General features: G+C 43.9%; 1 protein-coding gene across 1 annotated transcript in view; it reads left to right on the top strand.

The window, feature by feature from the left end:
* The window catches only part of LOC138852638 (uncharacterized), a 91,262-nt gene that overhangs the window by 43,357 nt on the left and 29,456 nt on the right, over positions 1-18,449 (top strand). Inside the window, exons 3-4 of the mRNA XM_070084579.1 lie at positions 7,729-7,864; positions 16,753-16,889. Coding sequence (XP_069940680.1) covers positions 7,729-7,864; positions 16,753-16,889 — 273 coding nt within the window. The remainder of the gene's footprint in view (positions 1-7,728; positions 7,865-16,752; positions 16,890-18,449) is intronic.

The raw sequence follows: 18,449 nt of genomic DNA, 5'->3' as shown, positions 1-18,449 counted from the left end.
CTTGATGAAGGGATTACTAGTGACATGAGTAAGTTTGCTGATGATACAAAGATAGGCCGTATAATTCACTCTGAGGAGGATATCAATGAACTCCAGGACGATTTGAACAAATTAATGTCTTGGTCTGAGAAATGGCAGATGAAGTTTAATGTGGATAAGTGTAAGGTACTTGCCCTTGGTAACGAAAATAACCCTCGAAGCTATAATCTAGGTGAAGTAGAGCTTGGTCATACAGAATGTGAAAAAGACTTGGGAGTCATGGTAAGCAGAAATCTAAAGCCAAGACAGCAGTGCCTCAGTGTGTGCAACAAGGCCAACAGATTACTTGGATTTATCTCAAGAAGTATAAGTAACAGAAGTCCAAAAGTTATTTTACAGCTCTATACATCACTAGTGAGGCCTCATTTGGATTATGCTGCTCAGTTTTGGTCCCCTTACTACAGGATGGACATAGACTCATTAGAGAACATACAGAGAAGAATGACTAAAATGATTTACTGTGTAAGGAACCTCCCGTATGAAGATAGACTTAAAGCCTTAAATCTCCACTCTCTGGAGAGGCGTAGAATGAGGGGAGATATCATTGAAGTGTATAAGTGGATGACGGGCATAAACAAGGGAGACATTGAAGATTGAGACACTTATGCAACATATGGAAATCTTTATTCAGGAAACGTTTCGCCACACAGTGGCTTCATCAGTCCAATACAAAGAGGAAGGCGTAAGGAGAGGAGGAGAATGAGGTAATCAGTCCCTCAACCTGGAGTCGATGTGTTCAGTCCATCAATCTTGTAGAATGACATTCTACAAGATTGATGGACTGAACACATCGACTCCAGGTTGAGGGACTGATTACCTCATTCTCCTCCTCTCCTTACGCCTTCCTCTTTGTATTGGACTGATGAAGCCACTGTGTGGCGAAACGTTTCCTGAATAAAGATTCCCATATGCTGCATAAGTGTCTCAATCTTCAACTTGTCGGTTTTTCAAACCATTCATCACAAGGGAGACATTAATAAAGTACTGAGGGTGTCGAACCAGGTAAGAACCAGGAATAATGGATTTAAGTTGGATAAATTTAGATTTAGAAAGGACATAGGTAAGTACTGGTTTTCTAACAGAGTTGTAGATGCGTGGAACAGTCTTCCCAGTGGGGTGATAGAGGCTAGGACCTTGGGTAGCTTTAAGAAGAGACTGGACAAATATATGAGTGGGAGGGGCTGGGTTTGATTGGTGTTGGGGGGTGCTGGAGTTGTTTCTTGAGTAGCTTTAGGTAGATGTCGTTTTGATAAGGACCTGCCTCGTATGGGCCAGTAGGCCTTCTGCAGTGTTCCTATGTTCTTATGTTCTTATGTTCTTATGAAACATTGTGTGAAGCACTGTGTGAAACATGGTGTGAAGCACTGTGTGAAGCATATTGTGAAACATTGTGTGAAACATGGTGTGAAGCAATGTGTGAAACATGGTGTGAAGCACTGTGTGAAACATGGTGTGAAGCACTGTGTGAAACATTGTGTGAAGCACTGTGTGAAACATGGTGTGAAGCACTGTGTGAAACATGGTGTGAAGCACTGTGTGAAGCATATTGTGAAACATTGTGTGAAACATGGTGTGAAGCAATGTGTGAAACATGGTGTGAAGCACTGTGTGAAGCATATTGTGAAACATTGTGTGAAACATGGTGTGAAGCACTGTGTGAAACATGGTGTGAAGCACTGTGTGAAACATGGTGTGAAGCACTGTGTGAAACATTGTGTGAAGCACTGTGTGAAACATGGTGTGAAGCACTGTGTGAAACATGGTGTGAAGCACTGTGTGAAGCATATTGTGAAACATTGTGTGAAACATGGTGTGAAGCAATGTGTGAAACATGGTGTGAAGCACTGTGTGAAACATGGTGTGAAGCACTGTGTGAAACATGGTGTGAAGCACTGTGTGAAACATAGTGTGAAGCATTGTGTGAAGCATGGTGTGAAGCATGGTGTGAAGCATGGTGTGAAGCATGGTGTGAAGCATGGTGTGAAGCATGGTGTGAAGCATGGTGTGAAGCATGGTGTGAAGCATGGTGTGAAGCATGGTGTGAAGCATGGTGTGAAGCATGGTGTGGAGCATGGTGTGGAGCATTGTGTGAAACATGGTGTGAAGCACTGTGTGAAACATGGTGTGAAGCACTGTGTGAAACATAGTGTGAAGCACTGTGTGAAACAGTGTGAAGCATTGTGTGAAACATGGTGTGAAGCACTGTGTGAAACATGGTGTGAAGCACTGTGTGAAACATAGTGTGAAGCACTGTGTGAAACATAGTTTGAAGCACTGTGTGAAACAGTGTGAAGCACTGTGTGAAACATAGTGTGAAGCACTGTGACGCACCGCATGAAGCACTGCGTGATGCACTGCGTGACGCACCGCATGAAGCACTGCGTGAAGCACTGCGTGAAGCACTGCATGAAGCACTGCGTGAAGCACTGCGTGAAGCAGCACAATACTTTTCAATAAATATAAAGCCAGTGATGTCTGTTATATTTATGCTCAATTATTTTTTGAAATATTATTCAAACGTTAATTGTTGTATTTCCAATCACACACACACACACACACACACACACACACACACACACACACACACACACACACACACACACACACACACACACACACACACACACACACACACACACACACACACACACACACACACACACACACACACACACACACACACACACACACACACACACACACACACACACACACACACACACACACACACACACACACACACACACACACACACACACAAACACACACACACACACACACACACACACACACACACACACACACACACACACACACACACACACACACACACACACACACACACACACACACACATACACACACACACACACACACACACACACACACACACACACACACACACACACACACACACATACACACACACACTGATGATGTGAAGTTAATGAGGAGAATTAAATCTGATGAGGACCAGGCAGGACTTCAAAGAGACCTGGACAGACTGGACACCTGGTCCAGCAAATGGCTTCTCGAATTTAATCCTGCCAAATGCAAAGTCATGAAGATAGGGGAAGGGCACAGAAGACCACAGACAGAGTATAGGCTAGGTGGCCAAAGACTGCAAACCTCGCTCAAGGAGAAAGATCTTGGGGTGAGTATAACACCGAGCATGTCTCCGGAACCACACATCAATCAGATAACTGCTGCAGCATATGGGCGCCTGGCAAACCTGAGAACAGCATTCCGGTACCTTAGTAAGGAATCGTTCAAGACACTGTACACCGTGTATGTCAGGCCCATACTGGAGTATGCAGCACCTGTTTGGAACCCGCACTTGATAAAGCACGTCAAGAAACTAGAGAAAGTACAAAGGTTTGCGACAAGGTTAGTTCCAGAGCTAAGGGGAATGTCCTATGAAGAAAGATTAAGGGAATTCGGCCTGACGACACTGGAGGACAGGAGGGTCAGGGGAGACATGATAACGACATATAAAATACTGCGTGGAATAGACAAGGTGGACAAAGACAGGATGTTCCAGGGAGTGGACACAGAAACAAGAGGCCACAATTGGAAGTTGAAGATACAAATGAGTCAGAGAAATATTAGGAAGTATTTCTTCAGTCATAGAGTTGTAAGGCAGTGGAATAGCCTAGAAAATGACGTAGTGGAGGCAGGAACCATACACAGTTTTAAGACGAGGTTTGATAAAGCTCATGGAGCGGGGAGAGAGAGGGCCCAGTAGCAACCGGTGAAGAGGCGGGGCCAGGAGCTAAGACTCGACCCCTGCAACCACAAATAGGTGAGTACACTCACACACACACACACACACACACACACACACACACACACACACACACACACACACACACTCACACACACACACACACACACACACACACACACACACACACACACACACACACACACACACACACACACACACACACACACACACACACATACACACACACACACACACACACACACACACACACACATACACACACACATATTCAATACATCTATCGAAACAGGGAGATTGCCTGAGGCATGGAAGACAGCAAATGTAGTCCCAATCTTTAAAAAAGGAGACAGACATGAAGCATTAAACTACAGACCAGTGTCACTGACATGTATAGTATGCATAATCATGGAGAAGATTATCAGGAGAAGAGTGGTGGAACACCTAGAAAGGAACGATCTCATCAACAGCAGCCAACATGGTTTCAGGGACGGGAAATCCTGTGTCACAAACCTACTGGAGTTCTATGACATGGTGTCAGCAGTAAGACAAGAGAGAGAGGGGTGGGTGGATTGCATTTTCTTGGACTGCAAGAAGGCGTTTGACATAGTTCCACACAAGAGATTGGTGCAAAAACTGGAGGACCAAGCAGGGATAACAGGGAAGGCACTACAATGGATCAGGGAATACTTGTCAGGAAGACAGCAGCGAGTCATGGTACGTGGCGAGGTGTCAGAGTGGGCACCTGTGACCAGCGGGGTCCCGCAGGGGTCAGTCCTAGGACCAGAGCTGTTTCTGGTATTTGTGAACGACATGACGGAAGGAATAGACTCTGAGGTGTCCCTGTTTGCAGATGACGTGAAGTTGATGAGAAGAATTCACTCGATCGAAGACCAGGCAGAACTGCAGACCTGGTCCAGCAATTGGCTCCTGGAGTTCAATCCCACCAAGTGCAAAGTCATGAAGATGGGGAAGGGCAAAGAAGGCCACAGACGGAGTACAGTCTAGGGGGTCAGAGACTACAAACCTCACTCAAGGAAAAAGATCTTGGGTTGAGTATAACACCAGGCACATCTCCTGAAGCGCACATCAACCAAATAACTGCTGCAGCATATGGGCGCCTAGCAAACCTCAGAACAGCATTCCGACATCTTAATAAGGAATCATTCAGGACCCTGTACACCGTGTACGTTAGGCCCATATTGGAGTATGCGGCACCAGTTTGGAACCCACACCTAGCCAAGCACGTGAAGAAACTAGAGAAAGTGCAAAGGTTTGCAACAAGACTAGTCCCAGAGCTAAGAGGTATGTCCTACGAGGAGAGGTTAAGGGAAATCTACCTGACGACACTGGAGGACAGGAGAGATAGGGGGGACATGATAACGACATACAAAATACTGAGAGGAATTGACAAGGTATACAAAGACAGGATGTTCCAGAGATTGGACACAGTAAAAAGGGGACACAGTTGGAAGCTGAAGACACAGATGAATCACAGGGATGTTAGGAAGTATTTCTTCAGCCACAGAGTAGTCAGTAAGTGGAATAGTTTGGGAAGCGATGTAGTGGAGGCAGGATCCATACATAGCTTTAAGCAGAGGTATGATAAAGCTCACGGCTCAGGGAGAGTGACCTAGTAGCGATCAGTGAAGAGGCGGGGCCAGGAGCTCGGACTCGACCCCCGCAACCTCAACTAGGTGAGTACACAAACACACACACACACACACACATGCACACACTGTACGTATGTGTGTGTGTATGTATCTATATATGTATGTAATGTATGTATGTATATGCCCCTGCGGGGCCAGGAGCTCGGACTCGACCCCCGCAACCTCAACTAGGTGAGTACACACACACACACACACACACACACACACACACACACACACACACACACACACACACACACACACACACACACACACACACACACACGGAATAGTTTGGGTAGCGATGTAGTTGAGGCAGGATCCATACATAGCTTTAAGCAGAGGTATGATAAAGCTCACGGCTCAGGGAGAGTGACCTAGTAGTGACCAGTGAAGAGGCGGGGCCAGGAGCTAGGACTCGACCCCTACAACCTCAACTAGGTGAGTACAACTAGGTGAGTACACACGCACGCACGCACACACACACACACACACACACACACACACACACACACATACATATTCATACATACGCGCACATGTACACACGTTGGTGCAGTAGCAAATACATGTGTTTATGTACATATCGTTACAGCGTTTGGTGATTAGCAAGGCGACATACACAGGCGTAGAATGTAAACATATGAAGGACAGCAGGTGTTTAAGGGTGCACGTATAACAGTGTAGAGCAGTTGTTTGTCAATGTTGTTCACCTGTGGCGATGTATTTGTACCTAGTTCGTCTGGATGCTGATGTAATTCTAAGACATTGGTGATTCTCTGTCTCTCACTCTCACTCTCTCACTCTCACTCTCTCACTCTCACTCACTCTCACTCTCTCTCACTCTCTCTCTCACTCTCTCTCACTCTCACTCTCTCTCACTCTCTCTCTCACTCACTCTCACTCTCTCACTCTCACTCACTCTCACTCTCACTCTCACTCTCTCACTCTCACTCACTCTCACTCTCTCACTCTCACTCTCTCTCACTCACACTCACTCTCTCACTCTCTCTCACTCACTCTCACTCTCTCTCACTCTCTCTCACTCTCTCTCACTCTCTCACTCTCACTCTCTCACTCTCACTCACTCTCACTCTCTCTCACTCTCTCTCTCACTCTCTCTCACTCTCACTCTCTCTCACTCTCTCTCACTCACTCTCACTCTCTCTCACTCACTCTCACTCTCTCTCACTCTCACTCTCTCTCACTCTCTCTCACTCTCTCACTCTCACTCTCTCACTCTCACTCACTCTCACTCTCTCTCACTCACTCTCACTCACTCTCACTCTCTCTCACTCTCTCTCACTCTCTCTCACTCTCTCTCACTCTCTCTCACTCTCTCTCACTCTCTCTCACTCTCACTCACTCTCACTCTCTCTCACTCTCTCTCACTCTCTCTCACTCTCTCTCACTCTCTCTCACTCTCTCTCACTCTCACTCTCTCTCACTCTCTCTCACTCTCACTCTCTCACTCTCTCTCTCTCTCTCCCCTATCTCTGTTTCTCTGTGTCTCTCTGTCTCTGTTTCCGTCTGTCTCTTTCTCTCTCTTTCCCTGTCTCCTGTCTCTGTCTGCCTGTCTTTCTCTCTTTCTCTCACATCCTCTTGGTACAAGTCTAAGTTTATACCAAAAAATACAATAAAGATACAATACATGGTCCCCAATAAAGTGAGAAAAAAGTTGCCCTCTACATGACGACATTAAATCACTAATTAAACAAAGAAACAGTAATAACTGACGACTTTATTACCATTAATATAAACAGGAATAATCTATCAAGGAACCAAGAAGCTACCACACTTACCAACAGTCTATCAAGATAGATAACAGCATGATACGAGGCAGAAGAAGAACTAGCAAACACTGACAACATTATCATTCGCTTCAGAATAAAGACAACAGTGCACAAATAATTCGCACGTAAGAGAGAGAGGAGCTTATGACGACGTTTCGGTCCGACTTGCACCATTTACAAAGTCCCACTAACAGAAGAGAGTGAGGGAGCCCGTATATATAGGTGAGGAGGACAGGGACGGGAGAGAGAGAGGAAGAACAAGAAGTGGTAATGCCGGTAGTGAAAGGAACAGCAGAAGTAGTAGTAGTAGTATTAGTAAGTAGTAGTAGTTTATGCTACGAGAAATAGAAAGGGGAACAAAGGGGCGGGGGGGGGAGCGGTGCAATGGTGGTAGCAGTAGTAGTAGTAGTAATAGTAGAAACTTAGAAGTAGTAACAGTGGTAGACGAAGTAGTACCAGGAGTAGGGTAAGTCTAATAACTTACACCTGGCGCCAACAGGTGGAGGGCAGTGACGCAGTTATGGTGGCACTGAGGGACCTGGAGCTGGCGTCCTCTGGCACCTACAGGTGTGAAGTCATCACTGAGGCACCGCTCTTCCACACGAAGTTTGGTGAAGGCAACATGACTGTTATTGGTAAGTGTCTTACTTGTCTTACATGTGTCTTACCTGTCTTACCTGTGTCTTACCTGTCTTACATGTGTCTTGTCTTACCTGTGTCTTACCTGCCTTACCTGTGTCTTACCTGTGTCTTACCTGTCTTACATGTGTCTTACCTGTCTTACATGTGTCTTACCTGTCTTACCTGTGTCTTACCTGTCTTACATGTGTCTTACCTGTCTTACATGTGTCTTACCTGTGTCTTACCTGTCATACATGTGTCGTACCTGTCTTACATGTGTCCTACCTGTCTTACATGTGTCTTACCTGTCTTACATGTGTCTTACCTGTCTAACATGCGTCTTACCTGTCTTACATGTGTCTTACCTGTGTCTTACCTGTCTTACATGTGTCTTACCTGTCTTACATGTGTCTTACCTTTTCACCTGTCTTACCTGTGCCTTACCTGTCTTACATGTGTCTTACCTGTCTTATCTGTGTCTTACCTATCATACATGTGTTTTACCTGTCTTACATGTGTCTTACCTGTCCTACATGTGTCTTACTTGTCTTACATGTTTCTTACCTGTCTTACATGTGTCTTACCTGTCTTACATGTGTCTTACCTTTTCACCTGTCTTACCTGTGCCTTACCTGTCTTACATGTGTCTTACCTGTCTTATCTGTGTCTTACCTGTCATACATGTGTCTTACCTGTCTTACATGTGTTTTACCTGTGTCTTACCTGTCATACATGTGTCTTACCTGTCTTACATGTGTCTTACCTGTCTTACATGCCCTGTGTATCTTACCTATCATGTGTATCTTACCTATCCTGTGTATCTTACCTCATGTGTATCTTACCTATCCTGTGTATCTTACCTGTCATGTGTATCTTACCTATCCTGTGTATCTTACCTGTCATGTGTATCTTACCTATCCTGTGTATCTTACATATCCTGTGTATCTTACCTATCCTGTGTATCTTATCTATCATATGTATCTTACCTATCATGTGTATCTTACCTATCCTGTGTATCTTACCTATCATGTGTATCTTACCTATCCTGTGTATCTTACCTGTCATGTGTATCTTACCTATCCTGTGTATCTTACCTATCATGTGTATCTTACCTATCCTGTGTATCTTACCTATCCTGTGTATCTTACCTATCCTGTGTATCTTATCTATCATATGTATCTTACCTATCATGTATATCTTACCTATCCTGTGTATCTTATCTATAAGTGTATCTTACCAATCCTGTGCATTTTGTCTTAATTTCACGAATAACACTTTACTACCATGTGCTGTGACTCAAAAAGATTTTAAGTAGGAACTTAGCAAATCATTGCATACTGTTTTCAATATATCACTACAAGAGCTAGTGTTCTCAACATATCACTACAAGAGGTAGTCTTCTCAACATATCACTACAATAGTCTTCTCAACATATCATTGCAAAGTAGCATAGTGCAGGATAAGCTGGAAAACAGATGTGTCGTCTAACCTTCGAATTATTAACCAATTAGCCTAATCTCCGTTGTGGTAAAATTTATGTAGTGTACCTGTACTCTACTGACTGTGGTGTACCTGTACTCTACTGACTGTGGTGTACCTGTACTCTACTGACTGTGGTGTACCTGTACTCTACTGACTGTGGTGTACCTGTACTCTACTGACTGTGGTGTACCTGTACTCTACTGACTGTGGTGTACCTGTACTCTACTGACTGTAGTGTACCTGTACTCTACTGACTGTAGTGTACCTGTACTCTACTGACTGTGGTGTACCTGTACTCTACTGACTGTGGTGTACCTGTACTCTACTGACTGTGGTGTACCTGTACTCTACTGACTGTAGTGTACCTGTACTCTACTGACTGTAGTGTACCTGTACTCTACTGACTGTGGTGTACCTGTACTCTACTGACTGTAGTGTACCTGTACTCTACTGACTGTAGTGTACCTGTACTCCACTGACTGTAGTGTACCTGTACTCCACTGACTGTAGTGTACCTGTACTCTACTGACTGTAGTGTACCTGAACTCCACTGACTGTAGTGTACCTGTACTCCACTGACTGTAGTGTACCCGTACTCCACTGACTGTAGTGTACCTGTACTCTACTGACTGTGGTGTACCTGTACTCTACTGACTGTTGTGTACCTGTACTCCACTGACTGTAGTGTACCTGTACTCCACTGACTGTAGTGTACCTGTACTCCACTGACTGTTGTGTACCTGTACTCTACTGACTGTAGTGTACCTGTACTCTACTGACTGTGGTGTACCTGTACTCTACTGACTGTAGTGTACCTGTACTCCACTGACTGTAGTGTACCTGTACTCCACTGACTGTAGTGTACCTGTACTCCACTGACTGTTGTGTACCTGTACTCTACTGACTGTAGTGTACCTGTACTCCACTGACTGTAGTGTACCTGTACTCCACTGACTGTTGTGTACCTGTACTCCACTGACTGTAGTGTACCTGTGCTCCACTTACTGTAGTGTACCTGTACTCCACTGACTGTAGTGTACCTGTACTCTACTGACTGTAGTGTACCTGTACTCTACTGACTGTAGTGTACCTGTACTCCACTGACTGTAGTGTACCTGTACTCCACTGACTGTAGTGTACCTGTACTCTACTGACTGTGATGTACCTGTACTCCATTGACTGTGGTGTACCTGTACTCTACTGACTGTGGTGTACCTGTACTCTGCTGTGGTGTACCTGTACTCTACTGACTGTGGTGTACCTGTACTCCACTGACTGTAGTGTACCTGTACTCCACTGACTGTTGTGTACCTGTACTCCACTGACTGTAGTATACCTGTATTCTACTGACTGTAGTGTACCTGTACTCTACTGACTGTAGTGTACCTGTACTCCACTGACTGTAGTGTACCTGTACTCCACTGACTGTAGTGTACCTGTACTCTACTGACTGTAGTGTACCTGAACTCCACTGACTGTAGTGTACCTGTACTCCACTGACTGTAGTGTACCCGTACTCCACTGACTGTAGTGTACCTGTACTCTACTGACTGTGGTGTACCTGTACTCTACTGACTGTTGTGTACCTGTACTCCACTGACTGTAGTGTACCTGTACTCTACTGACAGTAGTGTACCTGTACTCCACTGACTGTAGTGTACCTGTACTCTACTGACTGTAGTGTACCTGAACTCCACTGACTGTAGTGTACCTGTACTCCACTGACTGTAGTGTACCCGTACTCCACTGACTGTAGTGTACCTGTACTCTACTGACTGTAGTGTACCTGTACTCTACTGACTGTAGTGTACCTGTACTCCACTGACTGTAGTGTACCTGTACTCTACTGACTGTAGTGTATCTGTACTCCACTGACTGTAGTGTACCTGTACTCCACTGACTGTAGTGTACCTGTGCTCCACTTACTGTAGTGTACCTGTACTCTACTGACTGTAGTGTACATGTACTCTACTGACTGTAGTGTACCTGTACTCCACTGACTGTAGTGTACCTGCACTCCATTGACTGTAGTGTACCTGTACTCTACTGATTGTAGTGTACCTGTACTCCACTTACTGTAGTGTACCTGTACTCTACTGACTGTAGTGTTCCTGTACTCTTCTGACTGTGGTGTACCTGTACTCCACTGACTGTAGCGCACCTGTACTCCACTGACTGTAGTGCACCTGTACTCCACTGACTGTAGTGTACCTGTACTCTACTGACTGTAGTGTACCTGTACTCTACTGACTGTAGTGTACCTGTACTCCACTGACTGTAGTGTACCTGTACTCCACTGACTGTAGTGTACCTGTACTCCACTGACTGTAGTGTACCTGTACTCCACTGACTGTAGTGTACCTGTACTCCACTGACTGTAGTGTACCTGTACTCCACTGACTGTAGTGTACCTGTACTCCACTGACTGTAGTGTACCTGTACTCTGTAATAAAGTTGGTAGAATTACCGACAATATGTAAAGTAAAAGGACACAAGTGCAACTAATGTGACATTTATTGTGGCAACGTTTCGCTCTCCAGGAGCTTTATCAAGCCATTACAAACAATACATGGACACAGAGGGTATATAAAGGCTCAGAGTGAGGTGTAATACTAGTGAGGTACCATTTCGATGTTCACTAGTGGTAGTAGTAGTAGTAGTAGTAGTAGTGGTGGTGGTAGTGACAAAAGTAATACAATATGGTAGAGCAATTAATTCGTACATGAGTAAAAGGATATAAAAGCTATTACTTAGGTAACATAAAAATGGGTTGGACAAATATAGACTGGAATGAGGCAGCTTGTTTCAGTGTTCACTCTCTGTGCTTTGTGTACTATAACAGGAGAGACTATGTGATGGCAGGGTTTACTGTTTTCAGGAGGATTCTTGCTAAGACTTCGGAGATGGTGAAGCTGCCGTTGTTTTGTTTAATTGTATTCGAAACAGCGATCAGTGCTGATTCGAGACACTTGCGTCTGCGGAAATTAGTTTCTTTGATCATTAATTGGGCGTCTCTGAATTTCATGAGATGATTGGTGGAATTTCGGTGTTGTACACAGGCGTTGTTCAGGTTATCGTTCCTACATGCGTAAATGTGTTCATTGAGGCGGGTGTCGAGGTTTCTGGCTGTTTCACCTACGTAAATCTTGTCACAGCCTCCACAGGGTATAGTGTAAACTCCTCCATTGACTGGTTCGTGGTGCTTGGATTTTGTCCTGGTTATATCCTTTATTGAAGTGCTAGAAGCGATGGCGACTCTGGTGTTAGCTTGTGAAAGTACTTTTGAGACGTTCAGTGCAACCTGACTGTTGGGAAGAATTATAACTTTGCTGGGAGTGGTGTTGATGCGTGGAGAATTTATGATCTGAAGAGCTCTTTTTTTGCAGTCTTTGATGAAAAAAGAAGGAGAATGTAACTCTGTGAATGTTTGGTGAATGTATGTACACTCCTCGTCAAGAAACTCAGGACTACAAATTCGGTATGCTCTTAGGAAAAACCCGATGATGATGCCTCTTTTGGTCTTGGTATCTTGACTGGAACAGAAGTGTGTTAGATCATTTTTATTGGTGGGTTTCCGATAAACTTGAAATCTTAGGTTGTTGTCTACTTTGTGAATGAGGACGTCGAGGAAAGGTAGCTTGTCATTGGACTCTTCTTCTAGTGTAAACTAGATCGCCGGTTCAACTGCGTTGAGCCGTGCCTGAAGATCCCGTACATCAAAACGTTTTGGAGTTATTACGAGGACATCGTCCACGTAACGTAACCAAGTGACGCTTGAGGGGATGATGTTGGCGAAGTGTTCGGACTCTAGGTGTTCCATGTACAAGTTGGCTAGGACAGCACTTATGGGGGACCCCATTCCCATGCCGTAGGTTTGTTTGTAGAGCTTGTTATTGAAAGAAAAACAGTTGAAATTAACACAGAGTTCAATTAAGTCAACAAAATCTCCGGGAGGTAGAGGAAGATTAAGGTCCTGACTGACTTTACGTCGTAGAACCTCGATGCCTTTTTTGGTAGGTACTTTTGTGAAGAGGGAAGTCACATCCAAACTGCTTAGTTTCTTGCTACGGATGGAGAGGTTACGGATGCGGTTGAGAAGGTCACCTGAGTGTTTAAGATGAGCGGGGCTGATGGTCCCCAGAAGGCAGGAAAGATGTTTGGCAAGAACTCCGGCTAGTTTGTGTGGAGCACTGCCTATTCCTGACGTGCTCCACACAAACTAGCCGGAGTTCTTGCCAAACATCTTTCCTGCCTTCTGGGGACCATCAGCCCCGCTCATCTTAAACACGCAGGTGACCTTCTCAACCGCATCCGTAACCTCTCCATCCGTAACAAGAAACTAAGCAGTTTGGATGTGACTTCCCTCTTCACAAAAGTACCTACCAAAAAAGCCATCGAGGTTCTACGACGTAAAGTCAATCAGGACCTTAATCTTCCTCTACCTCCCGGAGATTTTGTTGACTTAATTGAACTCTGTGTTAATTTCAACTGTTTTTCTTTCAATAACAAGCTCTACAAACAAACCTACGGCATGGGAATGGGGTCCCCCATAAGTGCCGTCCTAGCCAACTTATACATGGAACACCTAGAAACCGAACACTTCGCCAACATCATCCCCTCAAGCGTCACTTGGTTACGTTACGTGGACGATGTCCTCGTAATAACTCCAAAACGTTTTGATGTACGGGATCTTCAGGCAAGGCTCAACGCAGTTGAACCGGCGATCCAGTTTACACTAGAAGAAGAGTCCAATGACAAGCTACCTTTCCTCGACGTCCTCATTCACAAGTAGACAACAACCTAAGATTTCAAGTTTATCGGAAACCCACCAATAAAAATGATCTCACACACTTCTATTCCAGTCAAGATACCAAGACCAAAAGAGGCATCATCATCGGGTTTTTCCTAAGAGCATACCGAATTTGTAGTCCTGAGTTTCTTGACGAGGAGTGTACATACATTCACCAAACATTCACAGAGTTACATTCTCCTTCTTTTTTCTTCAAAGACTGCAAGAAAAGAGCTCTTCAGATCATAAATTCTCCACGCATCAACACCACTCCCAGCAAAGTTATTATTCTTCCCAACAGTCAGGTTGCACTGAACGTCTCAAAAGTACTTTCACAAGCTAACACCAGAGTCGCCATCGCTTCTAGCACTTCAATAAAGGATATAACCAGGACAAAATCCAAGCACCACGAACCAGTCAATGCAGGAGTTTACACTATACCCTGTGGAGGCTGTGACAAGATTTACGTAGGTGAAACAGCCAGAAACCTCGACACCCGCCTCAATGAACACATTTACGCATGTAGGAACGATAACCTGAACAACGCCTGTGTACAACACCGAAATTCCACCAATCATCTCATGAAATTCAGAGACGCCCAATTAATGATCAAAGAAACTAATTTCCGCAGACGCAAGTGTCTCGAATCAGCACTGATCGCTGTTTCGAATACAATTAAACAAAACAACGGCAGCTTCACCATCTCCGAAGTCTTAGCAAGAATCCTCCTGAAAACAGTAAACCCTGCCATCACATAGTCTCTCCTGTTATACTACACAAAGCACAGAGAGTGAACACTGAAACAAGCTGCCTCATTCCAGTCTATATTTGTCCAACCCATTTTTATGTTACCTAAGTAATAGCTTTTATATCCTTTTACTCATGTACGAATTAATTGCTCTACCATATTGTATTACTTTTGTCACTACCACCACTACTACTACTACTACTACTACCACTAGTGAACATCGAAATGGTACCTCACTAGTATTACACCTCACTCTGAGCCTTTATATACCCTCTGTGTCCATGTATTGTTTATAATGGCTTGATAAAGCTCCTGGAGAGCGAAACGTTGCCACAATAAATGTCATATTAGTTGCACTTGTGTCCTTTTACTTTACATACCTGTACTCTACTGATTGTAGTGTACCTGTACTCTACTGACTGTAGTGTACCTGTACTCCACTGACTGTAGTGTACCTGTACTCTACTGACTGTAGTGTACCTGTACTCCACTGACTGTAGTGTACCTGTACTCCACTGACTGTAGTGTACCTGTACTCCACTGACTGTAGTGTACCTGTACTCTACTGACTGTAGTGTACCTGTACTCTAATGACTGTAGTGTACCTGTACTCCACTGACTGTAGTGTACCTGTACTCTACTGACTGTAGTGTACCTGTACTCCACTGACTGTAGTGTACCTGTACTCTACTGACTGTAGTGTACCTGTACTCTAATGACTGTAGTGTACCTGTACTCCACTGACTGTAGTGTACCTGTACTCTACTGACTGTAGTGTACCTGTACTCCACTGACTGTAGTGTACCTGTACTCTACTGACTGTAGTGTACCTGTACTCTACTGACTGTAGTGTACCTGTACTCCACTGACTGTAGTGTACCTGTACTCCACTGACTGTAGTGTACCTGTACTCCACTGACTGTAGTGTACCTGTACTCTACTGACTGTAGTGTACCTGTACTCTACTGACTGTGTTGTACTTGTACTCTACTGACTGTGGTGTACCTGTACTCTACTGACTGTGGTGTACCTATGCTCTACTGACTGTAGTGTACCTGTACTCTACTAACGGTGGAGTACCTCTACTCTACTGACTGTGGTGTACCTATGCTATACTGACTGGTGTACCTCTACTCTACTGACTGTGGTGTACCTCTACTCTACTGACGGTAGTGTACCTCTACTCTACTGACTGTGGTGTACCTCTACTCTACTGACTGTGGTGTACATGTACTCTACTGACTGTGGTGTACCTGTACTCTGCTGACCGTGTTGTACATGTACTCTACTAACTGTAGTGTATCTGTACTCTAGTGTCTGTAGTGTAACTGTACTCTACTAACTGTAGTGTACCTGTACTCTACTAGCTGTGGTGTACTTGTATTCTGCTGACTGTAATGTACCTGTACTCTTCTGACTGGAGTATACCTGTAATCTACCAATTTTAGTGTACCTGTACTCTGCTGACTGTAGCGTACCTGTAATCTACGGACTGTACTGTATCCTATACTCTACTGACTGCAGCGTACCTGTACTCTACTAACTGTAGTGTACCTGTGCCCTACTGACTGTACTGTATCATGTACTCTGCTGACTGTAGTGTTCCTGTGCTCTACTGTGTTTTGGCTGTACTCTACTAACTGAGTTGTACCTGTAGTCTACTGACTGTAGTTTATCTTTACTGTACCGTGTTTTACCTGTTCTCTGCTGACTATGGTGTACTTGTACTCTACTAACTGTGTTGCACCTGTACTCTACTAACTGTGTTGCACCTGTACTCTACTAACTGTGTTGTACCTGTACTCTACTGTGTTATACCTGTACTCTACTAACTGTGTTGTACCTGTACTCTCCACAACCATGTGTTGGCTGTGGTGGTACAGAGTTGCCTGAGAGTGCACCAGTGCTAGAGGGAGCCAGAACCACCTACCAGCTGGGAGATAGAGTCGTCCTCAACTGTACTTCCATGTTATCCCAGCCAGCTGCTTCCCTCGAGTGGTACATCAACGACCAGCTGGTGGTGAGTGTTTCTACTGTATTATGAAGTGTCTGTAACAGTGTACGACTGTGTTATGTAGCGTCCGTAACGGTGTCTGAATGATTTATGTAATTTATGTAACAGTGTATGACTGTGTTATGTAGCGTATGAATGTGTTAGGTAGTGTGTGTAACACTGTATAGCTGTGTCATGTAGTGTCTGTAACAGTGTACGACTGTGTTATGTAGCGTCCGTAACGGTGTACGACTGTGTTATGTAGCGTCCGTAACGGTGTCTGAATGATTTATGTAATTTCTGTAACACTGTATGAATGTGTTATGTAGTGTATGTAACAGCGTATGACTGTGTTATGTAGTGTCTGTAACAGTGTATGACTGTGTTATGTAGTGTCTGTAACAGTGTATGACTGTGTTATGTAGCGTCTGTAACAATGTATGACTGTGTTATGTAGTGTCTGTAACAGTGTATGAATGATTTATGTAATTTCTGTAACAGCGTATGAATGTGTTATGTAGTGCCTGTAACAGTGTATGAATGATTTATGTAATTTCTGTAACAGTGTATGAATGTGTTATGTAGTGCCTGTAACAGTGTATGACTGTGTTATGTAGTGTATGTAACAGCGTATGAATGTGTTATGTAGTGTATGTAACAGCGTATGAATGTGTTATGTAGTGTCTGTAACAGTGTATGACTGTGTTATGTAGTGTATGTAACAATGTATGACTGTGTTATGTAGTGTTTGTAACAGTGTATGAATGATTTATGTAATTTCTGTAACAGTGTATGAATGTGTTATGTAGTGTCTGTAACAGTGTATGAATAATTTATGTAATTTCTGTAACAGTGTATGAATGTGTTATGTAGTGTCTGTAACAGTGTATGACTGTGTTATGTAGTGTCTGTAACAGCGTATGAATGTGTTATGTAGTGTCTGTAACAGTGTATGACTGTGTTATGTAGTGTCTGTAACAGTGTATGACTGTGTTATGTAGCGTCTGTAACAATGTATGACTGTGTTATGTAGTGTCTGTAACAGTGTATGAATGATTTATGTAATTTCTGTAACAGTGTATGACTGTGTTATGCAGTGTCTGTAACAGCGTATGAATGTGTTATGTAGTGTCTGTAACAGCGTATGAATGTGTTATGTAATTTCTGTAACAGTGTATGACTGTGTTATGTAGTGTCTGTAACAGCGTATGAATGTGTTATGTAATTTCTGTAACAGTGTATGACTGTGTTATGTAGTGTCTGTAACAGTGTATGACTGTGTTATGCAGTGTCTGTAACAGTGTATGACTGTGTTATGTAGTGTCTGTAACAGTGTATGACTGTGTTATGTAGTGTCTGTAACAGCGTATGAATGTGTTATGTAGTGTCTGTAACAGTGTATGACTGTGTTATGTAGTGTCTGTAACAGTGTATGACTGTGTTATGTAGTGTCTGTAACAGTGTATGACTGTGTTATGCAGTGTCTGTAACAGCGTATGACTGTGTTATGTAGTGTCTGTAACAGTGTATGACTGTGTTATGTAGTGTCTGTAACAGCGTATGAATGTCTTATGTAGTGTCTGTAAC

The sequence above is a fragment of the Cherax quadricarinatus genome, chromosome 13, assembly GCF_038502225.1.
Source record: "Cherax quadricarinatus isolate ZL_2023a chromosome 13, ASM3850222v1, whole genome shotgun sequence".
Lineage (NCBI taxonomy): Eukaryota > Metazoa > Arthropoda > Malacostraca > Decapoda > Parastacidae > Cherax > Cherax quadricarinatus.
Note: the sequence above shows the minus strand (reverse complement) of the source record. Positions and strands in the feature narration are given on the sequence as shown.